The 21,991-nt window shown below is 44.2% G+C and overlaps 3 protein-coding genes across 4 annotated transcripts in view; 2 read left to right on the forward strand and 1 right to left on the reverse strand.

Moving 5' to 3' along the window:
• On the forward strand, positions 1–7,137 carry fzr1b (fizzy/cell division cycle 20 related 1b). The gene is made up of 14 exons (XM_085378727.1): positions 1–110; positions 462–642; positions 764–865; positions 950–1,013; positions 1,130–1,257; positions 1,468–1,550; positions 1,652–1,835; positions 1,919–1,984; positions 2,072–2,174; positions 2,359–2,540; positions 2,946–3,179; positions 4,323–4,427; positions 5,809–5,901; positions 6,008–7,137. Exons 2-14 carry the CDS (start codon positions 565–567, stop codon positions 6,047–6,049), a joined length of 1,464 nt encoding a protein of 487 aa, XP_085234853.1. The 5' UTR covers positions 1–110; positions 462–564; the 3' UTR covers positions 6,050–7,137.
• On the reverse strand, positions 5,355–19,759 carry LOC146613800 (importin-13-like). Its single transcript, XM_085378718.1, has 21 exons — positions 19,139–19,759; positions 18,536–18,661; positions 17,766–18,406; positions 17,544–17,684; positions 17,288–17,429; positions 17,033–17,199; positions 16,786–16,906; positions 12,598–12,745; positions 12,205–12,386; positions 12,098–12,124; positions 11,817–11,951; positions 9,721–9,867; positions 9,484–9,564; positions 9,263–9,400; positions 9,059–9,155; positions 8,935–8,987; positions 8,787–8,853; positions 8,619–8,677; positions 8,436–8,525; positions 8,130–8,311; positions 5,355–7,009 (listed from the first exon to the last, which is right to left on the reverse strand). The coding sequence occupies exons 1-21, from the start codon at positions 19,205–19,207 to the stop codon at positions 6,916–6,918; spliced, it is 2,907 nt and encodes a 968-aa protein (XP_085234844.1). The 5' UTR covers positions 19,208–19,759; the 3' UTR covers positions 5,355–6,915.
• The window catches only part of LOC146613801 (uncharacterized), an 8,477-nt gene continuing 6,081 nt past the window's right edge, over positions 19,596–21,991 (forward strand). Inside the window, exons 1-2 of one of the 2 annotated variants that reach the window (XM_085378731.1) lie at positions 19,596–19,733; positions 19,860–20,040. In XM_085378731.1, the coding sequence (XP_085234857.1) occupies positions 19,974–20,040 (67 nt within the window). In that variant the 5' untranslated portion in view covers positions 19,596–19,733; positions 19,860–19,973. Of the gene's footprint in view, positions 20,041–21,991 lie in introns of both variants that reach the window. The other variant, XM_085378730.1, reaches the window with a different exon arrangement.

Raw genomic sequence — 21,991 nt, forward strand, 5'->3', positions numbered from 1 at the left:
TTTTTACTTTTTTGATTTTGGAAGAAAACAACAAGTCTTCCGGCCTCAGCGCCGATCCTTTCAAACAGAGATGATGTTTGATGTGGTCACCTGAGCCGCCGTGTCAGTCGGTATGACAGTCGTCAGCTGATGTGCGTTGCTTGTAAATTGGTTGTTGTGTGCGCGACCATGATACCATGACAACGGTGCGGCTGTCATTAGCACACCCTGAAGCATTTTATTTTAGCTTCATATCTACCCGCTTTAAGCTAGTTTTGAACGCCGTAAGCGGAATTGGCTTTTCAGTCGTGTATGTTTAAACCAGCTGAGCTTAGACGATGACGCCAGGCTAACCAGGCCGTTTGGTTTGTTAGCCGAATAAGCTACTTGTGTGTGTGCGTGTGTGCGCGTGTCTTTGGATAGCGCACATTGTGTTCTGGATGGGTTCTGCTGTGAAATAAGCTGAGCCGTTTCTTACACAGACATGGGGATACACTGCGGATTTCCTTACCGGGAGGGAGCGGAGGTTTAAAGGGGGGCGGGGAGAGCAGCAGAGGGGGCTTGCTGCTCGTTATCCCCGAAGAAATGGACCAAGAGTACGAGAGACGGCTGCTGAGGCAAATCAACCACCAGAACCTGCCCGCAGAGGCCCGCCTGACCAAGGTGAGGAATAGAGAGCGATAGTTAACACGTTTCAGCACGGCTGCAGTCTTCTCGTGTGAGTGTGCTGTTTTTTATTAGCACTGATCTTTAGTGGACTGCTTATCTCTTACGTTCATCCTAGTGTTTGAGTGCTACCTGCAGTCCTGTCAGTGTGAAGTCAGGGGACCGCTTCATCCCTACTCGAGCTGGAAGCAACTGGAGCATCAACTTCCACTATGCCAATGTGAGAGGTGTTCGTTTGGTTAAACTAACAGTGACAGCTCAGTAATCCAGGCCAGTGGTGACATACCTTTCACTTTCTTGACAGGAGAACTGTCGCTCTCCCAGTCAGAACCATAAAGCAAAGGACGCCACTTCAGACTCAAGCAAAGGTCAGAAGTCTTTATTATTATTTGTTATGCAAATGTGTTATAACAATCATTTAAAGTCCAGATCTGCACCTCTAACACGAGCATTTTCATCACCGCTCTCACTGCCGCCCCTCCAGATGCTGTGGCCTATGCTGCCCTGTTGAGGAATGAGTTGCTGGGGGCCGGGATCGAGACGGTGCCAGACCCTCACACGGAAGACCGGCGGCATGCAGTCCTCTCGCAGGACTCTCACAGTCTTTTTAGGGTAAATGACAACGGGGGTGTGGGTGGCCATTAAAGTGAATTTAAAGCGACTCCTCCCGTGGGCTGTCAGTGTGATATTTACATGCGGCTGTCATAAACATTTCACGCATGTATTATGCTGTTATTTTTGACTCAAGTTGGCCATAAGAGACAACGTCCGTACCAAAACCGGGTGGCAGTTTGTAACTGTGGTTCTGTTTCCTCTCTGCAGTACACTGTCCACACTAAGAGAGTGCCTTTTGATAATGACAGTGAAGTCTCACCATACTCTCTTTCTCCACTTAGTAACAAAAGGTATGAAATGTCTCACACACATGCTGCTCACTCATCAGGTGTTTGAGCCGTGCTTTTTTCAGGAGGAGGGGTTTAACGTCTCCATGTTTTGTTTCTTGTAGTCACAAGCTGCTCCGCTCTCCCCGCAAACCAGCCCGAAAGATCTCCAAGATCCCCTTCAAAGTGCTCGATGCTCCGGAGCTGCAGGATGACTTCTACCTCAACCTGGTGGACTGGTCAGCAGGCAACCTGCTGAGTGTTGGTTTGGGAGCCTGCGTCTACCTGTGGAGTGCCTGCACTAGCCAGGTAAGTGGGGGTGTGGGTTAGATTTTAAAGAGGTGCGCTGCAGATAAGGAGTTCTGGAAGTGCTTATTTTTGTGTTTAAACAGGTGACGAGGCTGTGTGACCTTTCAGTGGACGGAGACTCTGTTACGTCAGTGTGCTGGAACGAGAGGGTGAGCAAGCGACTGCTGCTTGTGTGTGGCATGAGAGAGGAGAGTACAGACAGGAGAACAATAATGTTTGGGTTGCTCGTGTTTTAGGGGAGCCTGGTCGCCGTCGGGACGCACAAAGGTTACGTTCAGGTGTGGGATGCAGCAGGAGGGAGGAAGCTGACCAGTTTGGAGGGCCACTCAGCCAGAGTAGGTCAGTCCGAGCAGGAGCGAAGTGAATTCAGTCAAATGTGATTTGTGCATCTCTCGCTGAGAAGCCGTTTATCCTGCTGCTGGTAGTGGTTTCAGGAACTACCGTCGCTCTGAGCCTTTAAGCTCATGCTCAGCTCTCTTTATCTGGGGCATGAGAGTAAGAGAACCTACCCTGTGTGCCCAAGGTGCCCTGGCGTGGAATGGGGAGCAGTTGTCTTCTGGCAGTCGAGACCGAGTGATCCTACAGCGGGACGTCAGAACGCCGCCTTCTGCTGAGAGAAGGCTGCAAGGTCACAGACAGGAAGTGTGCGGTCTCAAATGGTCCCCCGATCACCAGCACCTTGCATCTGGAGGCAACGACAACAAGGTGAGGCGACTAAAACAGCACATACTTAAGGAAAGTTTTAGGTTAGAATCTAGGTAAAGGTTCAAAATAAGCAAATTCAAGCTGTATTGATATCGATATATTTTAAAGCAGCTGTTCGTACCTCTTTAGCCTCTTCTAGGAGTAGCCCTTGAATTTTTGTTCTGAACTGAGTGGTCTCTTTTATATTTCTGCCTCCTTATAAAACAAATTGACTGGGTTTACACTAGAAAATATCGAGGGTGGTCTCTGCCCATGGAGTTACCCATGGAAATGATTCTAATGGCTGTCACAGCATGTTTTTATTGGCATAAACTGAGGTGTCAAAACTTTTCATTAAGGGTCTTTATGGAAGAAAGAGTTAAACTCAAAGCTCTCCTTACTGACCTCTTCCTGCCTTTTGAACAGTTACTGGTGTGGAACAGCTCCAGCCTTCTCCCTGTGCAGCAGTACAGTGACCACCTGGCAGCAGTGAAAGCCATCGCCTGGTCTCCGCACCAACACGGGCTGCTGGCGTCAGGCGGAGGCACGGCCGACCGCTGCCTGCGTTTCTGGAACACGCTGACGGGTCAGGCTCTGCAGAGCACAGACACCGGCTCCCAGGTCTGCAACCTGGCCTGGTCCAAACACGCCAACGAACTGGTGAGGAGACGCAGACACGCACTGCCCAACACTCTTAAGACGTGACGTCAGCACAGCAGCGTCTGGCTATAGATGATTTCATCAAGCTAGTTAGACCCACTTTGTGAAAACAGTAGCTCAAACATTAAATTAGCAAAACAGATCCCGTTTGGACAGCTTAATATAGAGCCAGTTACTAATGCGCACATTGCACCTGTGTTGTGTAATGCAGCGTTCGGTTTAGCTGGAACTGCGACCCCTGATGTGCTGAGTCATGGTCAGTTTTCATACTAGCCGGTGTTGGTTTTGTATTGAATTACATGATACTTGAAAGGCGTTTCTACTGTGCACACATGACAAAACCCTGAATTAAAACAGCTTAGTTACGCTCGACGTCCAGAGATGGTTGCAAATTGAAGTGAGCAGTATGTTGAAGGTGTTTCAAACTAATAAAGACTTCTGCAGTATGTTATTAAATTCCAATATTATCGTCTTACACTGGTGTTTTCTTGGAAAGAGCATAACCATCCAAATGTGGTCTGAAATTTCATTTCACTAGCTGGGCCCACGTCCTCATTTATGTTTGACAGCGTTTTAGCAGGAAAAAGTGAAAGCTTTGACATGAATTGAGCTGCGGTTTGGGGAAGGAATCGAAGGGGACTGGCGATGGCTCCCGGGCCTGGCAGATCCCTATGCACTAAATAGAAGTGAAGAAGTTGAAGAATGGAGAACAAGGAGGGAGGGAGGGTGGGGCACGTAAACGAGAATGATCAGCTTGCAGAACTAGGGGAACCTCGTGTTTGGAGGCGTGGTCCTGCCCCTGAAATTCCGATACATAATCTCCAATAAAAGTGGTGTTTAACTTCCTTTTTTACTTTTGCTGTTCAAAGATCACTATGTCTGCATAAAAAAAAATCAAGAATTCATACACTGCTTATGTTTAAGTACCGTTCCACTCAGGAACATCAGTACCGCATCAGACGCTAAACTGATGACGATCTGTGTTGTTTGCTTATTACATTTTTTTTTTTTTACAAAATCATCAATTTATATATTTATTATACAATAAATCAGGATGGGACATGGTTGGAAGCTCCCCCTTGAGTGCTTGGCAGAAGCATCCAACTGCAAAGTGGTAACTGCAATGCTGCTCTTTGTTTGCAGGTGAGCACACACGGCTACTCTCAGAACCAGATTCTGGTGTGGAAGTATCCATCGCTGACACAGGTGGCCAAGTTGACGGGACACTCCTACAGAGTCCTGTATCTGGTATGATTACACGTTCTAAATGAATCACTGTGCATGTTCAGCACTGATGTAACTAGATAGTTGCACTTTGATAACTTACACACTTCTAGCGTTGGAATACATTTTAATTCAGTGTGTAGCAACTAGGGATGGGTACCGGTGTCCGGTGCCATGATGGCACCGGTTCTGACATAAACGGTAGTAACCAGACCGAAAAGCAGCGCACATTTCGGTGCTTTATTTCGGTGCTTTTTTTCCTGTGCTGTGATACACTTTAGATTCTAGCCAATCATTTTACATTTCCGAGGATAGTAGGCGGGCCCAGGTACGTACGTTCTGTTAGAACAGAGCTACAGATTAAAAATGCCCAAGGCAAAGCGGTCAAAGTCTGGCTGTACTTCACAGCAAAAGATGCAAACTCAACAGCCTGCAACAAGTGCTTTAAGCTGATACTGTGATACTGTCAAAGGAGGTAACACCCCGAATCTGATGAAACACCTGGCGACGCATAGCGTTGTTTTTAAAAGCCGAGAAATGCGCCATATTTGATAGCTTGCTGCGAGACCTCACTCCGTGCACATCTACTGCGGGTGGGTTGCCTGTTATCGGACCCGGAGCAACATCCCCCAAAAACCCGAAGAATAGAGTCCTGGCCCCTAGCCCTCCCAGTGTAGCAGAAATGATGAGGATGATGATGGCAGCAGCCGTTCTTCTCTGCTTGAGTAACTTCATGTTGTTCGAGTGTAATTTACGTTGAGTAGGCTAACCACGTTATTACATTAATGCATGTAAGGTGAACTAGCAAACACCGTCGTAGTTACATGCGGCTGTCTTCTTGTTTGATGGCAGATACTCCCTTCACCCTGGCCAAAAAGGCTAAAATGACCAAAGAAAAAGTGGAAAACAGCTGAACATGAGAGGTTTTTGGACAAAGTTTGTGTTCTCCATTCATTAAGCACCGGTTTGAGCACCGTTTGAGCACCGGCACCGTTTCAAAAGTACCGGTTTGGCACCGGTATCGGATAAAACCTAAACGATACCCATCCCTAGTAGCAACATGCCGAAGTAAAACTGTGCAAGAATCACTCTGTGTTACATTTAATGGACATTAAACTAGGGATGCACTTAAATCCTGCGGTCTGCTTCCATTAGTGAATTCCACACTTCACTGTTGCATTATTTTTCACAGTAATAAAGAGGTAATTTGTGGTATTATATAAGTAAAGAAGCTGATTTTATAGTATGTCTTCGCACCAGTTAAAGCTCATGCCTGTGCTGTTGTTCTTACTGCATTCAGTGCATGTAAATCAAAAACATTTTGAGAATATTAAAGGATCTCAAAACTGTCTTTGTAACTGTCCTGTTAAATCTCTCACATGCCACATTTTTTCTGCGCTCTCAGGCTGTGTCACCAGACGGGGAGGCCATCGTTACAGGAGCGGGAGACGAGACACTACGATTCTGGAACGTCTTCAGTAAGACGCGCTGTACCAAGGTAGAGTAAATTATCCGAGAACTTTATATTCTTAATTTCTGAAAATGAGTAAAACTTGATGCATTTCAATGTGCTTCACACTGTTTTGATGCATTTCTCTTCCCAGGAATCAAAGTCAGTACTTAACCTCTTCACGAGAATACGATAGTAAACGGCCCGGGGGTCGGGACGGTCCTCTGGAGGAGCCTGCCGGGGTGTGGCTGTAATACACAGAGTCAAACAACGACACTCAGACTAGCCTCGCCGCACAAACTCTCATCCTTTTCTACAAAAGGATGGAGGCAAAACTTCGACGGACAACTGCCATCCCTCACAGTGATGTCACCGATTCCAGAAAAAAATAACACACACACAGAAACAGCAGTCTTTTGTCACAATTTGTTGTCTGCTTATCAAGTTGATCTCGTTCTTTTTTTGTTGTTGTTTTTTCCCGTTGTGAAAAGTGATCAAGTCGTTTTCTTATCTATCAGCAGAAGTACACCTGTGCAAGAGTTCTAAGCTAAATAATGTAATGTAAGATGTTTTTAAGAGGCGCTCCTTTGTAACAGAGAGAAGATAAAGCCTGACCTGGGTGGTTTTCTTTCATTAGATAATGTGTGAATATGATCTACAGCAGTATGCAACAGAAGAGGGAACCACAAATAAGTGAACAAACACGACCGGTTGCTCAGGTGGCTGCAGCAGAGTTTCATGTGTTTATTGTTGTTTTGTCAGTGTTCATAGACACGAAGCACAGGTTTGGAACCTTGCGCATTCCTGCCTATAGATACGAAAATGCCACCCTGACTCTTATCTCATTTTATCCTGCTTTGGATATTTTATTAAAAAATATGTCGCACAGAGAATCGATTATCTTATAAGTGTCCACTCAGTGTGTCTGTGGGAGCGTCTTGTTTTCCAGTCGTGCTTTCTTAAGTCTCATTTAGAACCAAAGCGTTTCTGAAAACGAGGATGAGCCGTGGGCCTTTCTCAAAGACCCGGTGAGGAAGTCGGATGCAACGCTGGCAGCTCCGACTAGTAATCTGAGTATCCAGAGCCCTGCGGACCTCGGCAGAGCAAAGCGAACTCCTTCACAATCTCCTTAACGCGACGCTTGTTGGTTTGTTCCCTTAGAGAGGGAAAAAAAAGAGAACAGATTTTGCTGTTGGACAGATTTGTATTTGAAATCATCTCCAAAGCTCATTGATCATAAAATGTCATTTTATAAATGGGCCAAATATCATAAAGTCATGTCTCACATCCTAATTTGGCATCAGTAATGTTTCGAATGCGTTCACATTACATGCCGATACTTTTGTGTCTTTATCGTGGAATGAAACAAGTTTGTAACACAGCAAAACTACAGACAACACATTTAAAAAGTTTTTGTTATTAACAATTATTTTTAATGTATACAAACACCAAGTCTGTTTTGTTCCATTTTGCCATCGATGAACATTACACTTAGGTCCATGATCTCTTGGACGATACAGCTTTTGCAGTTTTGCCTCTGAATGCCAGCACAGTGGATTTTAAATGTGCCTTTTAAATGTGATTAAAAGGCAGACTTTCAGCTTTAATTCGAGGGGTCTTATAAACGTTTTGCATTCACTCTTTATTAATTACAGCCATTTTTAGAGGCTCAAAGAGAGATTGGAAACTGACTGACAGCAGTATCCTGGTCAGGTGAGGCTTGTTTCATTGTTATTTCATGACAAGTGAAGCAGACAGATTATCTGAAGTTGACTTTGTATTTTATATCTTTTGACTGTAATTTTAAATATGAAGCACAAGAAGTCTGTGCAAGTTGGTGAGGACACCATTAGGCTGAAAAGCTTAAATAAACCTATCAGAGAGAGAACAACTTTGAGAGGTGTAAAATCTACTGTATGGTTTATTTTTAAAAAGCAGAGGAATGCACTGGACAGCTAACCGACACCAGAAGACCACATGATGACTAAATACTTTCATGGTCAGGAAAAACGACTCGACAGCATTCTCAATGTCTACAATCAAGACACACTTTCATGAGTGGAAATGCAGAGGATTTACAACAAGGCGCAAACCACTGGTTACATTCAAAATGTGTTAAACCCTCGAATTAAAGCTGAACCTCTGCTCTTAAGTCATATCTTGACTGATTTAGAAACCACGGTGGTGGAGAACAGAGGAAAAACTACAAAACAATAAACAACTTGTCCATTAATCGAATAGGTAATACTTCTCTACCACTTGGTGCTGTACTTTACCTTAGAAGCTGCTGACTGAAGGTGTGTTTCTGCTCTGCAGTGAGCTGGGCACAGGGGAACCCTGGGGTCTGCAGTGTTTCTTTGAGCCACTGAGACAGCAGGGCCGGGCAGTGCCTGCTTAGATTGAGCAGCACCTCAGAGAAGTGCTCCGTCAGACTGCTGGGAGACTCACCTCCAACCGCCTGAGAGAGGAGGAAAAATGTACAATATGTTAGCATTAAAAGACAAATTCAGTGCCAGAATGAAAAAAGAAACCCATGGGTTTAACGAATTGAGGTGGACGCTCCGATACTGTCACTAGTTTACCTGCAGAACGGTCTCTGTCAGGAGCTTTCCATCCCTCTGCAGCACATCACCAAATGAGGGCATGTCTTTACAGCGACTCAGGAACTCTGTCTGCCAGGAATAGGGTAGAAAAGGTGAGAAATTCAGTTCTGACAAGAAACATGATGTTATATGAAAGTCTGCACATTTTTTGCCTCAGCTTACAAAGAACTGGCTGGCAGCTTTTACTGTGGGTGTCTCTGGAAACTTGAGTGACAGAATCCCTGCAGACAAACATGACTGATTCAGCGAGTGACTCACACAAAGGCACTTTTGCAGGAACTGTAAAAACAATGTAAAATTTTCTTTTCATGAGCATGCGGTGATACTCACCACAGTAAAACAGTGCTTTCACATCGAACTGCTCAGACAGATACAAATCAGGCTTCCTTTTAAGAATCTAACAGACGAGAAGACATGGGTGTTGTAGTCAAACAATGAATTTCTTAGACGCTCCTAAACTCGCACGGCTTCCACCAACCTGGGCGTGAAGGTCCATAAACGATTCAGCAATGTCAGGATGATCTCTCGGACCTGCCGAGCAAGCACACGGTAAGAAAAGCCCTGATTCAAAACAGGTGCATTTCCACGCAGCCTCTTTTTACCTTGCTGAAATATAGTGAGCGTGGTGGATGTTAACACTTCAGTGAGGCTTCTGATGTGAGGGATGTGATGCTCCTCTCCAGCAAATATGTGAACCATCTTTAAAACATACAGAAACAAAGAGACTGACATCTGAGCCTGCGAGAGTCTGTGTCAGAGTCAGAGGAGTAATACTTTAACTCTGGCCTGTGTATGCGGAGGTGTACCTGCCGAGCCAGGTCCAAAGCCGAGGCTTGTGGGAAGGCGCTATAGATCTCCCCCAGCATCTCTCCCAGCTGAGGAACCATGGGTCCAAAATCATGTAGGAGGGTTCGAACTGATTTATCAAAAACCCCACACACTGCCTGGTAGAGGGGGGCGCAGTGGGCATGTGTGAGTCATGAAACACACATACACACGTTTATGCAAGAGGTGAAAACCCTCCTACCTCTACCACCTCCGAGTCATGGAGCCATTTGCTGAGGATGGTCTGGATCAAAGTGAAGACTTGTTGTAGCACAACGACCACCTAAGTTTACGAAAAAAAGAAAAGAATAGTTTTTAATTAAAAAATATTAGCATAAGAAGTTCTATATATGAACTTTAACACTTTGTACCCACAGGCATAGTGGGGTTTTCTAACTGTTCTCTGCTAATCAAGCTGTTGTTTTTCCTCTGAACTTACTGGGTTTTGCGTGCTCTGGGGGACTGGGAGTCTGGAGCTGGCTGCTCCCTCTAAGCAGTCTGCCTGCCGATTGATGTCCAGAGTGGTAAAGAGACTGGCCAGCATCCCCACAATGTGGATGATGCTCTGTTTATTAGTGGGATTCAGCTGTGGGGAGAGAGAAGGTACATGGGTCTGATATGTACAGCACAAAGCTTGAAAAGCTTAAAAAATAAAGGACAAGTAACTGTCAAGTGTCAGAGTGAAGCCGCTGCTGTTACTGTAAAAGCTGTGTTAAGAATCTGAGTGTGAAAAGATGTTTTTAACATCTTAACTGACAAACTGCGCATCGAAATGCATTTTATCTGTACTCTAACAACTCTGGATTACATGCTGTGCTCTATTTGCAAAGGAAGCATTGTTACTCTTTCTAAATGTGGATATGTTATATAACAAATGACTGTTTGTGCACTTTCATCGCTGTTTTCACTTGTTTGTCAGTGCTTTAAACTGGAGGGAGGACGTGAGTGGAAAAACGCTGATGTCACATTCACGCAGGATTGTGCAACAGTGCAATCAAAATGTGATGACAGCTGTGGGGTTGCCCCCATCAGTTTGAATTTAAAAAAACACTCAGACGCAGAGCTGCTTCAGAAAAACAGAAAGTTCTTCTTTTTTCTCTCATGAAGTAAATGATGAACTAATCAAACTAATCACACTAATATCTCTTTTACTTCAGACCAAATTGTCACCAGCATTAAAAAAACAGCAAGGTCACCCAAACAATTCGTAGGCACCAGCACCTCTTCTGTAATTGTTGATTCAGTATCACATTTGTATCAGTTACAATGTAAGAATTTTCACTGTTAAAATAAAGGACGAGACTTGCCAAAAAAATACAGTACTATGCTTTATATAATAGAAGCTTACCAGTATAATTATCAGTACAACTGTATGTATCTGTATCTATCGTGCAATGCAGAGATAAGGAAAGAATCAAGGTGCTTCAGTGTCCACAGACACTGAAGCACCTTGATTCTTTCCTTTTGCAGTTAATCTGTTTTAGATTTGCTGCTGTGTTTGGGATCATTGTCCTGTTGCATGACACAGGTTGGGCCAAGCTTTAGCTGTCAGGCAGATGGCCTCACATTTGTCTCTGGAATACTTTGGTATGCCTACGAGTTCATGGTCGACTCATTGACTTCTGCATGGTCCTGTAGGTGTGAAACATGCCTAAATCATCACTCCATCACCGTGCTTTAGCGCTGGTATGAGGTATTTGTGCTGATATACTGTGTTTGTTTTTTGACAAACATGATGATGTGCTCTATGGCCAAACATTGTTTGTTTGAATTAGGACATTGTTCTAGAATTTCATTGGTTTGTTAAATTCAATTTTTTCAGATTGTGAATAATCGTTCTCACTGTTTAATGACGGACGTCAGATTGTTTGGAAATAGTCTTGATGGGCAGCTATAATTGCTTCTCTAAGATTATTGCTGGCTGCTTTCGTGTTTGCCGTTGTGTTAGCACACACCTGAATGTTTCAGAGCAGCAAACTGCCAAACCTGCTGCTTTTATAGAGGTGCTCACACTTGCTGATGATCAGCTAATCACACGATGATGTGATTAGCAGCACTTAGCAGTACCTGTCACTTTAATTCCTGTGGTTGTATTAAGGATGGACTTAGTTTTTCACATGACTGCATATCGATATGGTTTCACTCAAATTGCACTGATGACGGTTTGTAGCTGAAACGTGGATTGAACATTGAGAATTTATACTAATAGGTAAGTGATGGTGTTTTGTCTGCTATGTGTTATTAAGACTGGTCACCCTATACAGAAAACACTGGAATAAACCATTACAGACTATTACAATACTACCCCACCCCCACCCGCCCACATTTACACATATACAAACACACTCAAAATAAACCAGACACTAATATTCTGTAGAAAATATACAAATACTGCTGCTCTTACTTTTTCTCAAAGGCTTCAGGATGTTCTATATTCAACTGGATTTACAAAGAATTGTAAACTATAGCATTTCCTGTATTTTTTTTAAACATCAATTTACTAAAGCATATAATTATTATTATTTTTACATTTACCTCCTGCTGGGCCAGTGTATCCAGCTGCTGGATGTGAGGCGTGATGAGTGAGTGCAGTCTCCCTAAAATCTCCTCTGATGGCAGGGCAGACAGCAGGAAACCCAAACCCTGCATCAGCCACATGCACTGGCTGCTCTGCACACACACACACACACACACACACACACACACACACACACACACACACACACACACACACATAATAAATTCCACCCTCAGACAGGGAGGTGATATGGTCTGTGTTTCAAAGTAACTGTGACTGTTTAAGGTTAAGAACTCACCTTGTGGACTTCTTTAACCAGTACATCCTACAAAAACACAGTAAACAAATCACCGCATGGTTTAAAAACCCTGATTACGTGTTGCTGTGTATTTCTCTGTGTCTGACCTGTGACACCGTCAGGATGTCCTGAGCGTAGGGGCCGAGGTCATACCGGCACTCCCTGCAGATCCTCTTCAGTGTAGATACACTAGACACAGACAGCTCTGGCTTTGCAAGGCCCTGAAGCACCATAGGCAATATGCCACCCAGCATCACCGGGTGGTCAGCCAGCCACTCAGCAAGTGAGCCTGTTCGACGAGGGATGTTAAATTTCCATTTGAGCATAAACACAAATCACAATCACAAATCTACGATCGTAAAAGAGAGCCGAGCAACCAAAGATCTGTTACCACAGACTAAGCAAGAAAAAGAGAAAATAAGAATTTTCTTTTAAAATAGGCATAACTTCTTACTATGAACAAGGACAATATCATGCAGGTGTCTGAACATACACTGTACCTATTGTGTACATCACAGTGTCGGCTAGCAAAATGTTGCTGATGTTGATTCTGGGGATCAGACCAATCAGACCGGGAATAACATCAGAGTAGTTCACGTCTATGGTCTCAGCTATGGACTGGAAGCCAAACAACAGCGCCTCAGTGTCCTGGAGATGGAAATAAACAAAGTCTGGTGTTAGAGACGACATGAAGCATTCCAAATTGCATATATATAGAACTAGCTTAGCAGCTCAGATTCTTTTATTTTATTTGTATAATTAAACTTTCTTGCTGTTTTTATAATTGTTTTTTTAATGATAATTTATTGTATTCATTTATTTTATATGTGGATTTTTCTGTTTGGCATCTGTTGTGGACAGTAAAGGATGTCTCTTTACTGTGCATATCACAATAAAACTTGTAATTTGAAAAAAAAAAGACACACAGCAATCAAAATAAAAAAATGAAAATAAAGTAAGAATTTACTTCAACAACTGGTAAAACACGATGTTTGTAAAAGCTCTTAAACACAACTAAGCTGAGATGATAGAAACAAACAGTCTGTTACACACACAGTCAGATAACAAGCCACACATTCAGGAGCTGTAATATGTTTAATAGATCTGTTAAAACAAGTTATGTAAAAGCAACTATTGACTATAAGGCTCAAAAGATGAGATTATTTTGAATGGTCTGACTCACAGCAGTTGTAAAGGTGCAGACTTATTCCTCTAAATCATAAGTACAACTGAATAATTAAAACAATAACAATATCCCTAATACTCAGTGAAACATGCTATTTACTTCAGTTCTCTATTCCTAATGCTTAATGAAGTAGGAGTGAATCATGGTGAATTGTGCTATAGTTAGCTCTGAATACTGCTTTGAAGTGCTTGAACACTCAAGATAACAAGTGTGGGCTCTAGGAGAGAGCAAGGAGGCTGTCCTTTCTTCTGCAACATTAACAATGCTACCTTTCAGTGTCAGTCACTTTCTCTATAGGTGGCTCAGCTGAGCACAAATCTTTTGTTCAGTCAAAGAAAGACTAATATCGGCCCCTGATGGACACCTGGAAGATCTTATTTTTTGTTCTAAGAAGCAAGCACCAAGAATGGGTCACTAAAGCGGCCGGCACCATGTCATCACAGTTTTATAGAAGGACAGACTGAAACAACCAAATCTATTTGTGAACTAATTTACAATTTAGTTAACACACATATGCAATAACTGCAGGTTCATTACTACAGGTGAAACAACTTTTACAGTCTTATCAGTCATCAAAGATTAATTTGCAGTTTTAGCTTAGTTCATAGATAATCCTAATATATATGTGTGTATATATATATATATGTATTGCCTGGAATGATTACAAGAAGGGCCTGTCCCTGTGTGTTAGCCCTGCAACAGACTGGCGACCTGTCCAGGGTGTACCCCGCCTCTCGCCCTATGACAGCTGGGATAGGCTCCAGCACCCCCCGCAACCCTGAAAAGGATAAGCGGAAGTGAATGAATGGATGGATGGATTACAAGAAGGCCTATGACTCAATGCCCCACACATGGATCCTGGAATGCCTAGAACTATAGAAGATCAACAGGACCCTAAGAGCCTTCATCAGGAACTCAATGGGGATGTGGCGTACAACACTAGAGGCCAACTCCAAGCCCATAGCACAAGTCACCATCAAGTGCGGGATCTACCAAGGAGATGCTCTGTCCCCACTGCTGTTCTGCATAGGCCTGAACCCCCTCAGTGAGATCATTGACAAGACTGGCTAAAGATACCGACAACAGAATGGAGCAGTTGTCAGCCACCTCCTGTACATGGATGACATCAAGCTGTATGCCAAGAGTGAACGAGACATCGATTCACTGATCCACACTACCAGGCTATACAGCAATGACAGCGGGATGTCATTGGGACTGGAGAAGTGTAGTCGGATGGTAACAAAGAGAGGGAAGGTAGTCAGAACGGAGGGGATCAAACTACCAGAAGGCAACATTGCAGACATAGAGGACAGTTACAAGTACCTGGGGATCCCGCAGGCGAATGGGAACCATGAAGAGGCCGCTAGAAAAGCTGCAACCACCAAGTACCTGCAGAGGGTCAGGCAAGTCCTGAGGAGTCAGCTGAACGGTAAGAACAAGATCCGGGCTATCAACACCTACGCCCTGCCCGTGATCAGGTACCCTGCTGGGGTAATAGGCTGGCCAAAGGAGGAGATAGAAGCCACTGACATAAAGACAAGAAAACTCCTTACCATGCATGGAGGGTTTCACCCCAAGTCCAGCACCCTGAAGCTGTTTACTAAGCGGAAGCAAGGAGGCCGGGGACTGGTGAGTGTCAGCACCACAGTCCAGGATGAGACAACGAACATCCACGAATACATCACAAAGATGGCCCCAACTGACCGCGTGCTCAGTGAATACCTCAGGCAGCAGAAACCCAAGAAAGAGGAGGGAGACGAGGAACCATCATGGAAGGACAGGCCCCTGCACGGTATGTACCACCGGCAAATAGAGGAGGTGGCTGATATCCAGAAATCCTACCAGTGGCTGGACAAAGCTGGACTGAAAGACAGCACAGAGGCACTAATCATGGCAGCACAAGAACAAGCTCTGAGTACAAGATCCATAGAGGCTGGGGTCTATCACACCAGGCAAGACCCCAGGTGCAGGCTGTGTAAAGATGCCCCAGAGACAATCCAGCACATAACAGCAGGGTGCAAGATGCTAGCAGGCAAGGCATACATGGAACGCCATAACCAAGTGGCCGGCATAGTGTACAGGAACATCTGTGCCGAGTATAACCTGGAAGTCCCGAGGTCAAAATGGGAGATGCCCCCAAGGGTGGTGGAGAATGACCGAGCTAAGATCCTGTGGGACTTCCAGATACAGACGGACAAAATGGTGGTGGCTAACCAACCGGACATAGTGGTGGTAGACAAACAGAAGCAGACGGCCGTAGTGATCGATGTAGCGGTTCCGAATGACAGCAACATCAGGAAGAAGGAACAGAAATACCAAGGGCTCAGAGAAGAGCTCGAGAAAATGTGGAGGGTGAAGGTAACGGTGGTCCCCGTGGTAATCGGAGCACTAGGTGCGGTGACTCCCAAACTAGGCAAGTGGCTCCAGCAGATCCCGGGAATAACATCGGAGATCTCTGTCCAGAAGAGCGCAGTCCTGGGAACGGCTAAGATGCTGCGCAGGACCCTCAAGCTCCCAGGCCTCTGGTAGAGGACCCGAGCTTGAAGGATAGACCGCCTGCAGGGGCAAGCGAGGAATTTATATATATATATAATATATAAAATCTCATGAGTAGGGTGAGAAGCTGGAAAAACAGAAGCAGCTGTTTAGCTGAGCTGATTTGATCAGTTCTCCTGCACAGCTCTGGGACAAGCTGGTTTATTACTGCTCTGTAAATTCCAGTAGCTTTCCTGACTTACACAAATGAGTAACTCATTTATGTAATTAAAGAATTTATGCTTTTATTATTTATGCGTTTTTTTTTATTAAGTAGATGTTCATTGCACTGTGAAAATAATAGTTTACTCTTTTTATGAGTGACTTCAATTACTTTGCCTCTTGTTTGGGTGGTTAATGTCTTACACCTGGACTACTTTAAAGCCATGACAAAGTCATTCATCTTTCAAAGACCGATGGGTTGCATGCAACAGGAAAAAGACCCTCCCAAAAAATCTGCAAACTTTCAGAATAAGAAGCCTTTAGATTTTAAATGTAACTAAACAAGTCTCTGCACACATGGTTTTATATAATCACAAGTGGAACTAAGCGATGCTTTGTGACCTGTTTTCTGCCCCTCGGTCCTTGTATACAAGATAGATCACAATCTAGGGAAAAATACAAAAAGCTCAAACTGCTGCCTCCACTTGTGTAAATTAACTTTTCAGATGAGCAGTCTCAGCTGCTTTAGAAGGAGAAAAATAAAGTACGAATATCTGAACTGTATTTTTGCCTTTATTTATTATACGCATGTATTATATGTATGTATGTGATGTTTTTAGAGGAATGCAACCTCTTTGCCATTTATCTCAATGGCTTTCTGAAGCACCTGAATCACTTGAGTAATGCTTACTTACTTTTTTAAGGTTGTGTGGTTTTTACAAGTAAATCAAAAGCTCATTGTATGAAAATTCAGTTAATACAATTTCATTTTAAGCGGCTGAATAGGAGTTATTCAGGGCATTACCTGCCATACTGCTGACTGCTGGGGGTCCATCAGTAGTCTGCCAAGCCTCTCATAGAGGTTACTGAGCAGCTCTGCCCCCAACATTTCATACACGTACATCAAAGTGTCCGAGATGTCGACCCTACAAAGTCAGGAAAACATATTTGTAAAGTTGGTCTTGGGCGTTGAAGAAAGATTATCAGTGTAGATTATTAAAGTCAGCCTCCAAATTTCAATCAAACAGAAAAAATATTAACACCAGACCCACCTGTAAATACGAAACTGCTCTTTGTCATCAGAGGACCAGGAGGTGTACTCTTCCTGGGAGGGATAGTGGGATTTATGAAGCAGCACGTCCACCAGTTGGAAGTAAACTGGCCTGTAAACCTGCAGGTAAACAGACTGCTTCTCCTCCTCAAATGACAAAATGTCATCCTAAAAATGATAACAAGCTGATTTTGTAAAAAGGAAGTATAAATCTTTTGTCCTAATGGACAACACGTTAATACTTCACTCTCCATACCTGCAGAGTGTACCAGAAGGTGAGCGTAAGAGAACTTGTGGTCTCATTAACTGGGTAGTGTCCAGGGATGCCGGTGCAGAAGAGAATCATGTTAACCAGAGCTAGGTATTCTTGCCAGTGGTCCACCTGTTCCAACAGAACTCTGTCACAGGGAAAGAAATGTAAGAAATAAAAGAACATTTCAGACATAAAAGACAAATGGTGGAGCCCAGGTACAGGGTAGAGTGTGTGTGTAGGTGTGTGCTACTCTGTGTACCTGGAGTGTGTTTCCCCTAAAGCAACTGCAATTCGACAGATACCATGTGAGGTTTCCATGTCCCCATCCTGAGCTGCTGTCTTCAGTTGGTCATAGAGGCCCAGCACCAGAGGCATCAGGCTCAGTAGAGCATTAATGTACCTGCACACAAATGTTTGGAGTCATCCACCCATATGCTGCATGTCACTCATCATCACCTAATCATCCAGCTGTGCTTCTCACCTTTGGCAGTCGGGCTGTGAGATGGCGTTAACTACCGTCTCCACAGCTGCGTCAAACAGCTCTGGGTCGGACAACGCGGTGAAGCAGTCATGGAGCAGTTCCTGGATTTCCCCCAAAGGCACATCTAGCGCCACCCAGCTAGACAAGCATTTGAGCACCTTCTCTTTCACCTGACTCGATGAGTCCTGGCTCTGCATGAGCTGTCGCAGCAGAGGACACACCACTGCCCACTCTCCGGCAAGAGCCTCCCTCAGCTGGCCTCGCCGAGCTTGAGCCAAGCGGCTGCTCTGGAACTCCTCTGGAAGCACGGTGAGAAGCTCTAGCAGAGTGAGACAATGTGTGTGGGGGTCCTGAGAGGCCTTTGCTCCAGAGCCATCTTCAGGATCAGGTTTGTGCGGTTGGAAAGCCCTCACCATGTCCGCCACCGGCTGAGACCAGGCCTGGGGAATTACGTTAAGAGCCAAAGAGGCCAGTGCTACACACAAACGAGTCAGCACCATTTTAGGCCCAGAAGAGAACTGCAAGATATGGCTGAGCAGTTGCGTCCTCAGGCTCTCGTGCTGGTCTGCAGCGAGGTCACTCCAGTGACGGGAGATCTTGGTGTGCAGGGTGCTGGCACCGAAGAACTGAACCTCTGGGATCTGCAAAGCGACACATTCACACACGGCTGCTCTTAGTTTCACATTCAACCAGGCTGTATTAAGTTATGGTGCCTAATGTTTGTTACAGAAAAGTGAAGCGTGGGGGTAAAGAGGGGAAAAACTACAGACCTTGTCAGGGCTGAGCAGGGCCCAGCAGAAGTGCCAAGCCTGTGCAGAGGCCTGGGCCTGGGTCAGCCACTTCTGGGCTACATTCTTATGCTCCATGTCTGGATCAAAGTACAGCTGGTAGAGAGCCTGGATGGAGAAACACATACCAGTGCAGAGAACAAAGTAAGCGATGTAAGAAGTCAAAGGGATATGCCGAGAATATTTTAGCACATAAAACTGGCTTTAAATTTGCAGGGCAACATGTACAACAACCACTAATAATCATTAATAATGCTGGATGGCCAAATGTTTGAATTTACTGAAAAATGTGTTGTCACAGCAACTAATCCAAAGCACATGTGTTAGTTATTATTAGTACAGCAGGTGCTTCTAACTGGCATCATATTACAAATGCTACACTTTGCCCAGTCTCTCTATGATGAGCAAACTACAGTTATTTACATGATAAAAAAAATCGTTTCACTAATTTGGTATGAAATCATATTTATATCAGCAGAATGTGCTGCAGTTCTTTTTCTTCCTGGGAAAACATGCTGCTGTTTCCATTCCATAACTCAAACTTCCCAGTTAAATGCACGAGTTTTGACTAATATCCTAACTTACCGACTCCACATTCTCCAGCGTTAACTCCAGCTCCACCGGGGTGCCTCCCGGGTTGCCTGGAGGCTCCATCTGGGACAGGGTGAAGGTTTCTTTTACTGTTGCGTCTGGATATCCTTTACAGCTCAAAGCCTGATTTTTTAAGGAAAAAAATTAAAGGAAAATTCGGCGTCTTCTAAAGTGTGTCAAGACAACGCCGAGAGAGGACGCAGCGGGTCATTCAGCTGTCCGTGCGGCACACAGGTGGGCAGTGCGCTCAGCCGTGACGACACGCTGACCTCAGTGGGAACTGAGAGGTGGCTGAGCCAACCACCTTGCTGTGAGCCACAGCAAGACACTGACACACATTCAGCTGTTTGATACTGCAGACTAGTTTTCACAGTGATAAACAGCGCAGTAAAACTTGTCAAAGAGCGCGTTCACTTCGGTGTCACGGCGCTTCGAACGGGCGCTCCTGACGCACGCAACTGCGCCTCTGACACACTGATGTGTGATTGGTGCAGCAGAGCAACAGCGACTGCAAAGTGACGCGTTGTGGACACTTCCATGTAGAGATGATTGGCTCCGAAAGGACAAACACCGAGACGAGAGGCCACGCGTGAGTTTGCGGTGGTTATCGGGGAAGCTTGTTTTACTCATTAGAATCTATTTCTTAGTGGTGCCACCCACCAACACCGCCCGCATCCAGCCCCACCCCTACTTCTCTTCTGCCTGACTCCCTCAGGATATTTTTAGAGCCCATGATGTGCCCTGTCAAATCGCGTAACGGAAACAACCCCAGAGAGCCACAGAGGAGAGCTGCTGTGTAATCTAAAGGGGGAAGCCTGCCGCCGCTGAGATGAAAACTGAAATTCATTTGGTGTTTTGCGTGTTGATTGTGCTGTCCGGCACAACGCGGACAAGAGGTAAGCTGCCATTCTCTCTCTCTCTCTATGTGTCTTTGTGTTTGATGCGAACACTTCTGACATCCCGCTGATGTGAGTCGGGCTCGTAATCGAGTCCGCACGCGACTATTTATTGGTGTGATTGAGGCGATGACGGAGATCATGTTGCTGCAGGTTCTTGGTTGCATTTCATCTTCGTTAAACGATGTTTGTTAACTTTCCTTTCCTTTCCTTTTGTTTTGTTTTTTTATTTTTAGAGTTTCCTCTCATCTCTCTTGGCTTACTCGTAATTCGCCATAATGAATCTGTCATGATGCAAAATAGCACCTAAAGTAGATTAAAACTTGAAATTGAAGGGGACGTCAATGTGTTAGTCGATGAAATGTCAAATTAGAGTCGTTTACCTCGAGAACACACGCAAAAGCAAATATAAAGCAAAAAGTTTTCACCCTTTCCTTTTTAGGAACCCAAACAAATCAATTCAGTCAACTGTCACCTCAGGTCACCTTAGATTGTAAGGTAAAGACCCTAAAATTATAGAGAGAAAAATCCCAACAGTCAGCTGACCCCAGTGAGCAAGCATTTGGTGACAGTGGGAAGGAAAAACTCCCTTTAAACAGGAAGAGACCTCCAGCAGATCCAGCCTCACTGTTTGGAGGTGAGGGGAAAGAGACAGGACTGATAATGAACTTCAAATTGAAAGTTATATTTTTACACTATTTTGCAGAGGTGTGGACTCGAGTCACATGACTTGGACTCGAGTCAGACTCGAGTCATTAATTTTATGACTTTAGACTTGACTTGAAAAAATGTTGTAAGACTTGTGACTTGACTTGGACTTTTACACCAATGACTTGGGACTTGAATTGGACTTGAACCGGTTTACTTGAAAAGACTTGATATTTTACCCCAAATATAAAATCTAACATGCATATTATATAGAGATTGAAAATGTGACGTCATTCACGGGTAGAACCGCAAAGGATTCTGGGAACTCGTGGCAAGCGGTACTAGCGCACGCAGGCTTTCAATTGAAATCAGTCACACAGCGATAAAAAGAAACACAAAAATGTCAAGAAGCCGTTGTATTATTAACTGCAATAGCCGGTCGCATGATAGCCACGGGAAGCCGACGGGTAAAGAGATCGGTTGTTATCGGATTACGTCGTTGAAGAGAAATTGTTCAAGCCATGTTTCCAAAGTAACAAAGACACGAAGGATGGTCTGGATTGCAGCCATTCAAAGATCAAATATAACGTCCCAGAACACTCCAGCTCACAGGTTAGTCTGCTCCAAGCATTTACACGAAGGTCAGTCTGCTGTTGTAGTTAATGCGTCATTTTCATAACATAATTGGTGATATAGGTTACAAGCAAGTCTGGCGCTGAACAGAAATTGTCGCGCTATGCTCCTTTGTTTATTGTGCATAAATAGTGAATTGTCCTGACACAATATTGCGTTTCGCTTCTGTTATTATGGTACACTGACAAAAACATATACTTTTATTCACAGGATAAAACAGGTTTTTTGTATCACTAATTGTCCAGTACGATTACAGCATACAATATTATTGTCACTGCTACATTTCTGTGATGCTACCAGAAATTATTTCCACTACTAATTAATTACCGTTGAGCTCAAAGGTCCTATTAATAAACGGTTAACGAATGTGTATTTATGACGACAATTTGTGAGACTGGTAAACTTATGATACGTACGATGGTCTTTCGTTCTACACGGTGCATTTCAAGGTCCTGTACCCATCCGTCGGTAAACTGTACCTGGGCTTGTTGCAGTGACCGGAAGTTACTAAACTTCATGAGTGTATGCACTCACTCCAAGAACCGTATGATTATAAATATGCATATAAATATGCTACGATGAGATAGCTGACTTCATCTAACTAGCAAATGTTTTCCAGGCTACGTTGGTGATTCAGTTTTTTTTAATATGTATGATATTTTTGTCATGC

This window comes from Diplotaxodon limnothrissa, linkage group LG18 (assembly GCF_057381915.1).
Source record: "Diplotaxodon limnothrissa isolate DT_005_m linkage group LG18, D_limnothrissa_male_GT1.1, whole genome shotgun sequence".
Classification (NCBI taxonomy): domain Eukaryota; kingdom Metazoa; phylum Chordata; class Actinopteri; order Cichliformes; family Cichlidae; genus Diplotaxodon; species Diplotaxodon limnothrissa.

Excerpts from the sequence above, each read along its gene's own strand:
- fzr1b (XM_085378727.1), top strand. The coding sequence starts at position 565 with ATGGACCAAGAGTACGAGAGACGGCTGCTGAGGCAAATCAACCACCAG. Across the intron at positions 643-763 it reads CAGAGGCCCGCCTGACCAAG|TGTTTGAGTGCTACCTGCAG; the intron begins GTGAGGAATAGA and ends CGTTCATCCTAG. Across the intron at positions 866-949 it reads TCAACTTCCACTATGCCAAT|GAGAACTGTCGCTCTCCCAG; the intron begins GTGAGAGGTGTT and ends CTTTCTTGACAG.
- LOC146613800 (XM_085378718.1), bottom strand. The coding sequence starts at position 19,207 with ATGGAGCCTCCAGGCAACCCGGGAGGCACCCCGGTGGAGCTGGAGTTA. Across the intron at positions 11,952-12,097 it reads TGGTTAAAGAAGTCCACAAG|AGCAGCCAGTGCATGTGGCT; the intron begins GTGAGTTCTTAA and ends GTGTGTGTGCAG. Across the intron at positions 9,868-11,816 it reads ATACACTGGCCCAGCAGGAG|CTGAATCCCACTAATAAACA; the intron begins GTAAATGTAAAA and ends CTCTCCCCACAG.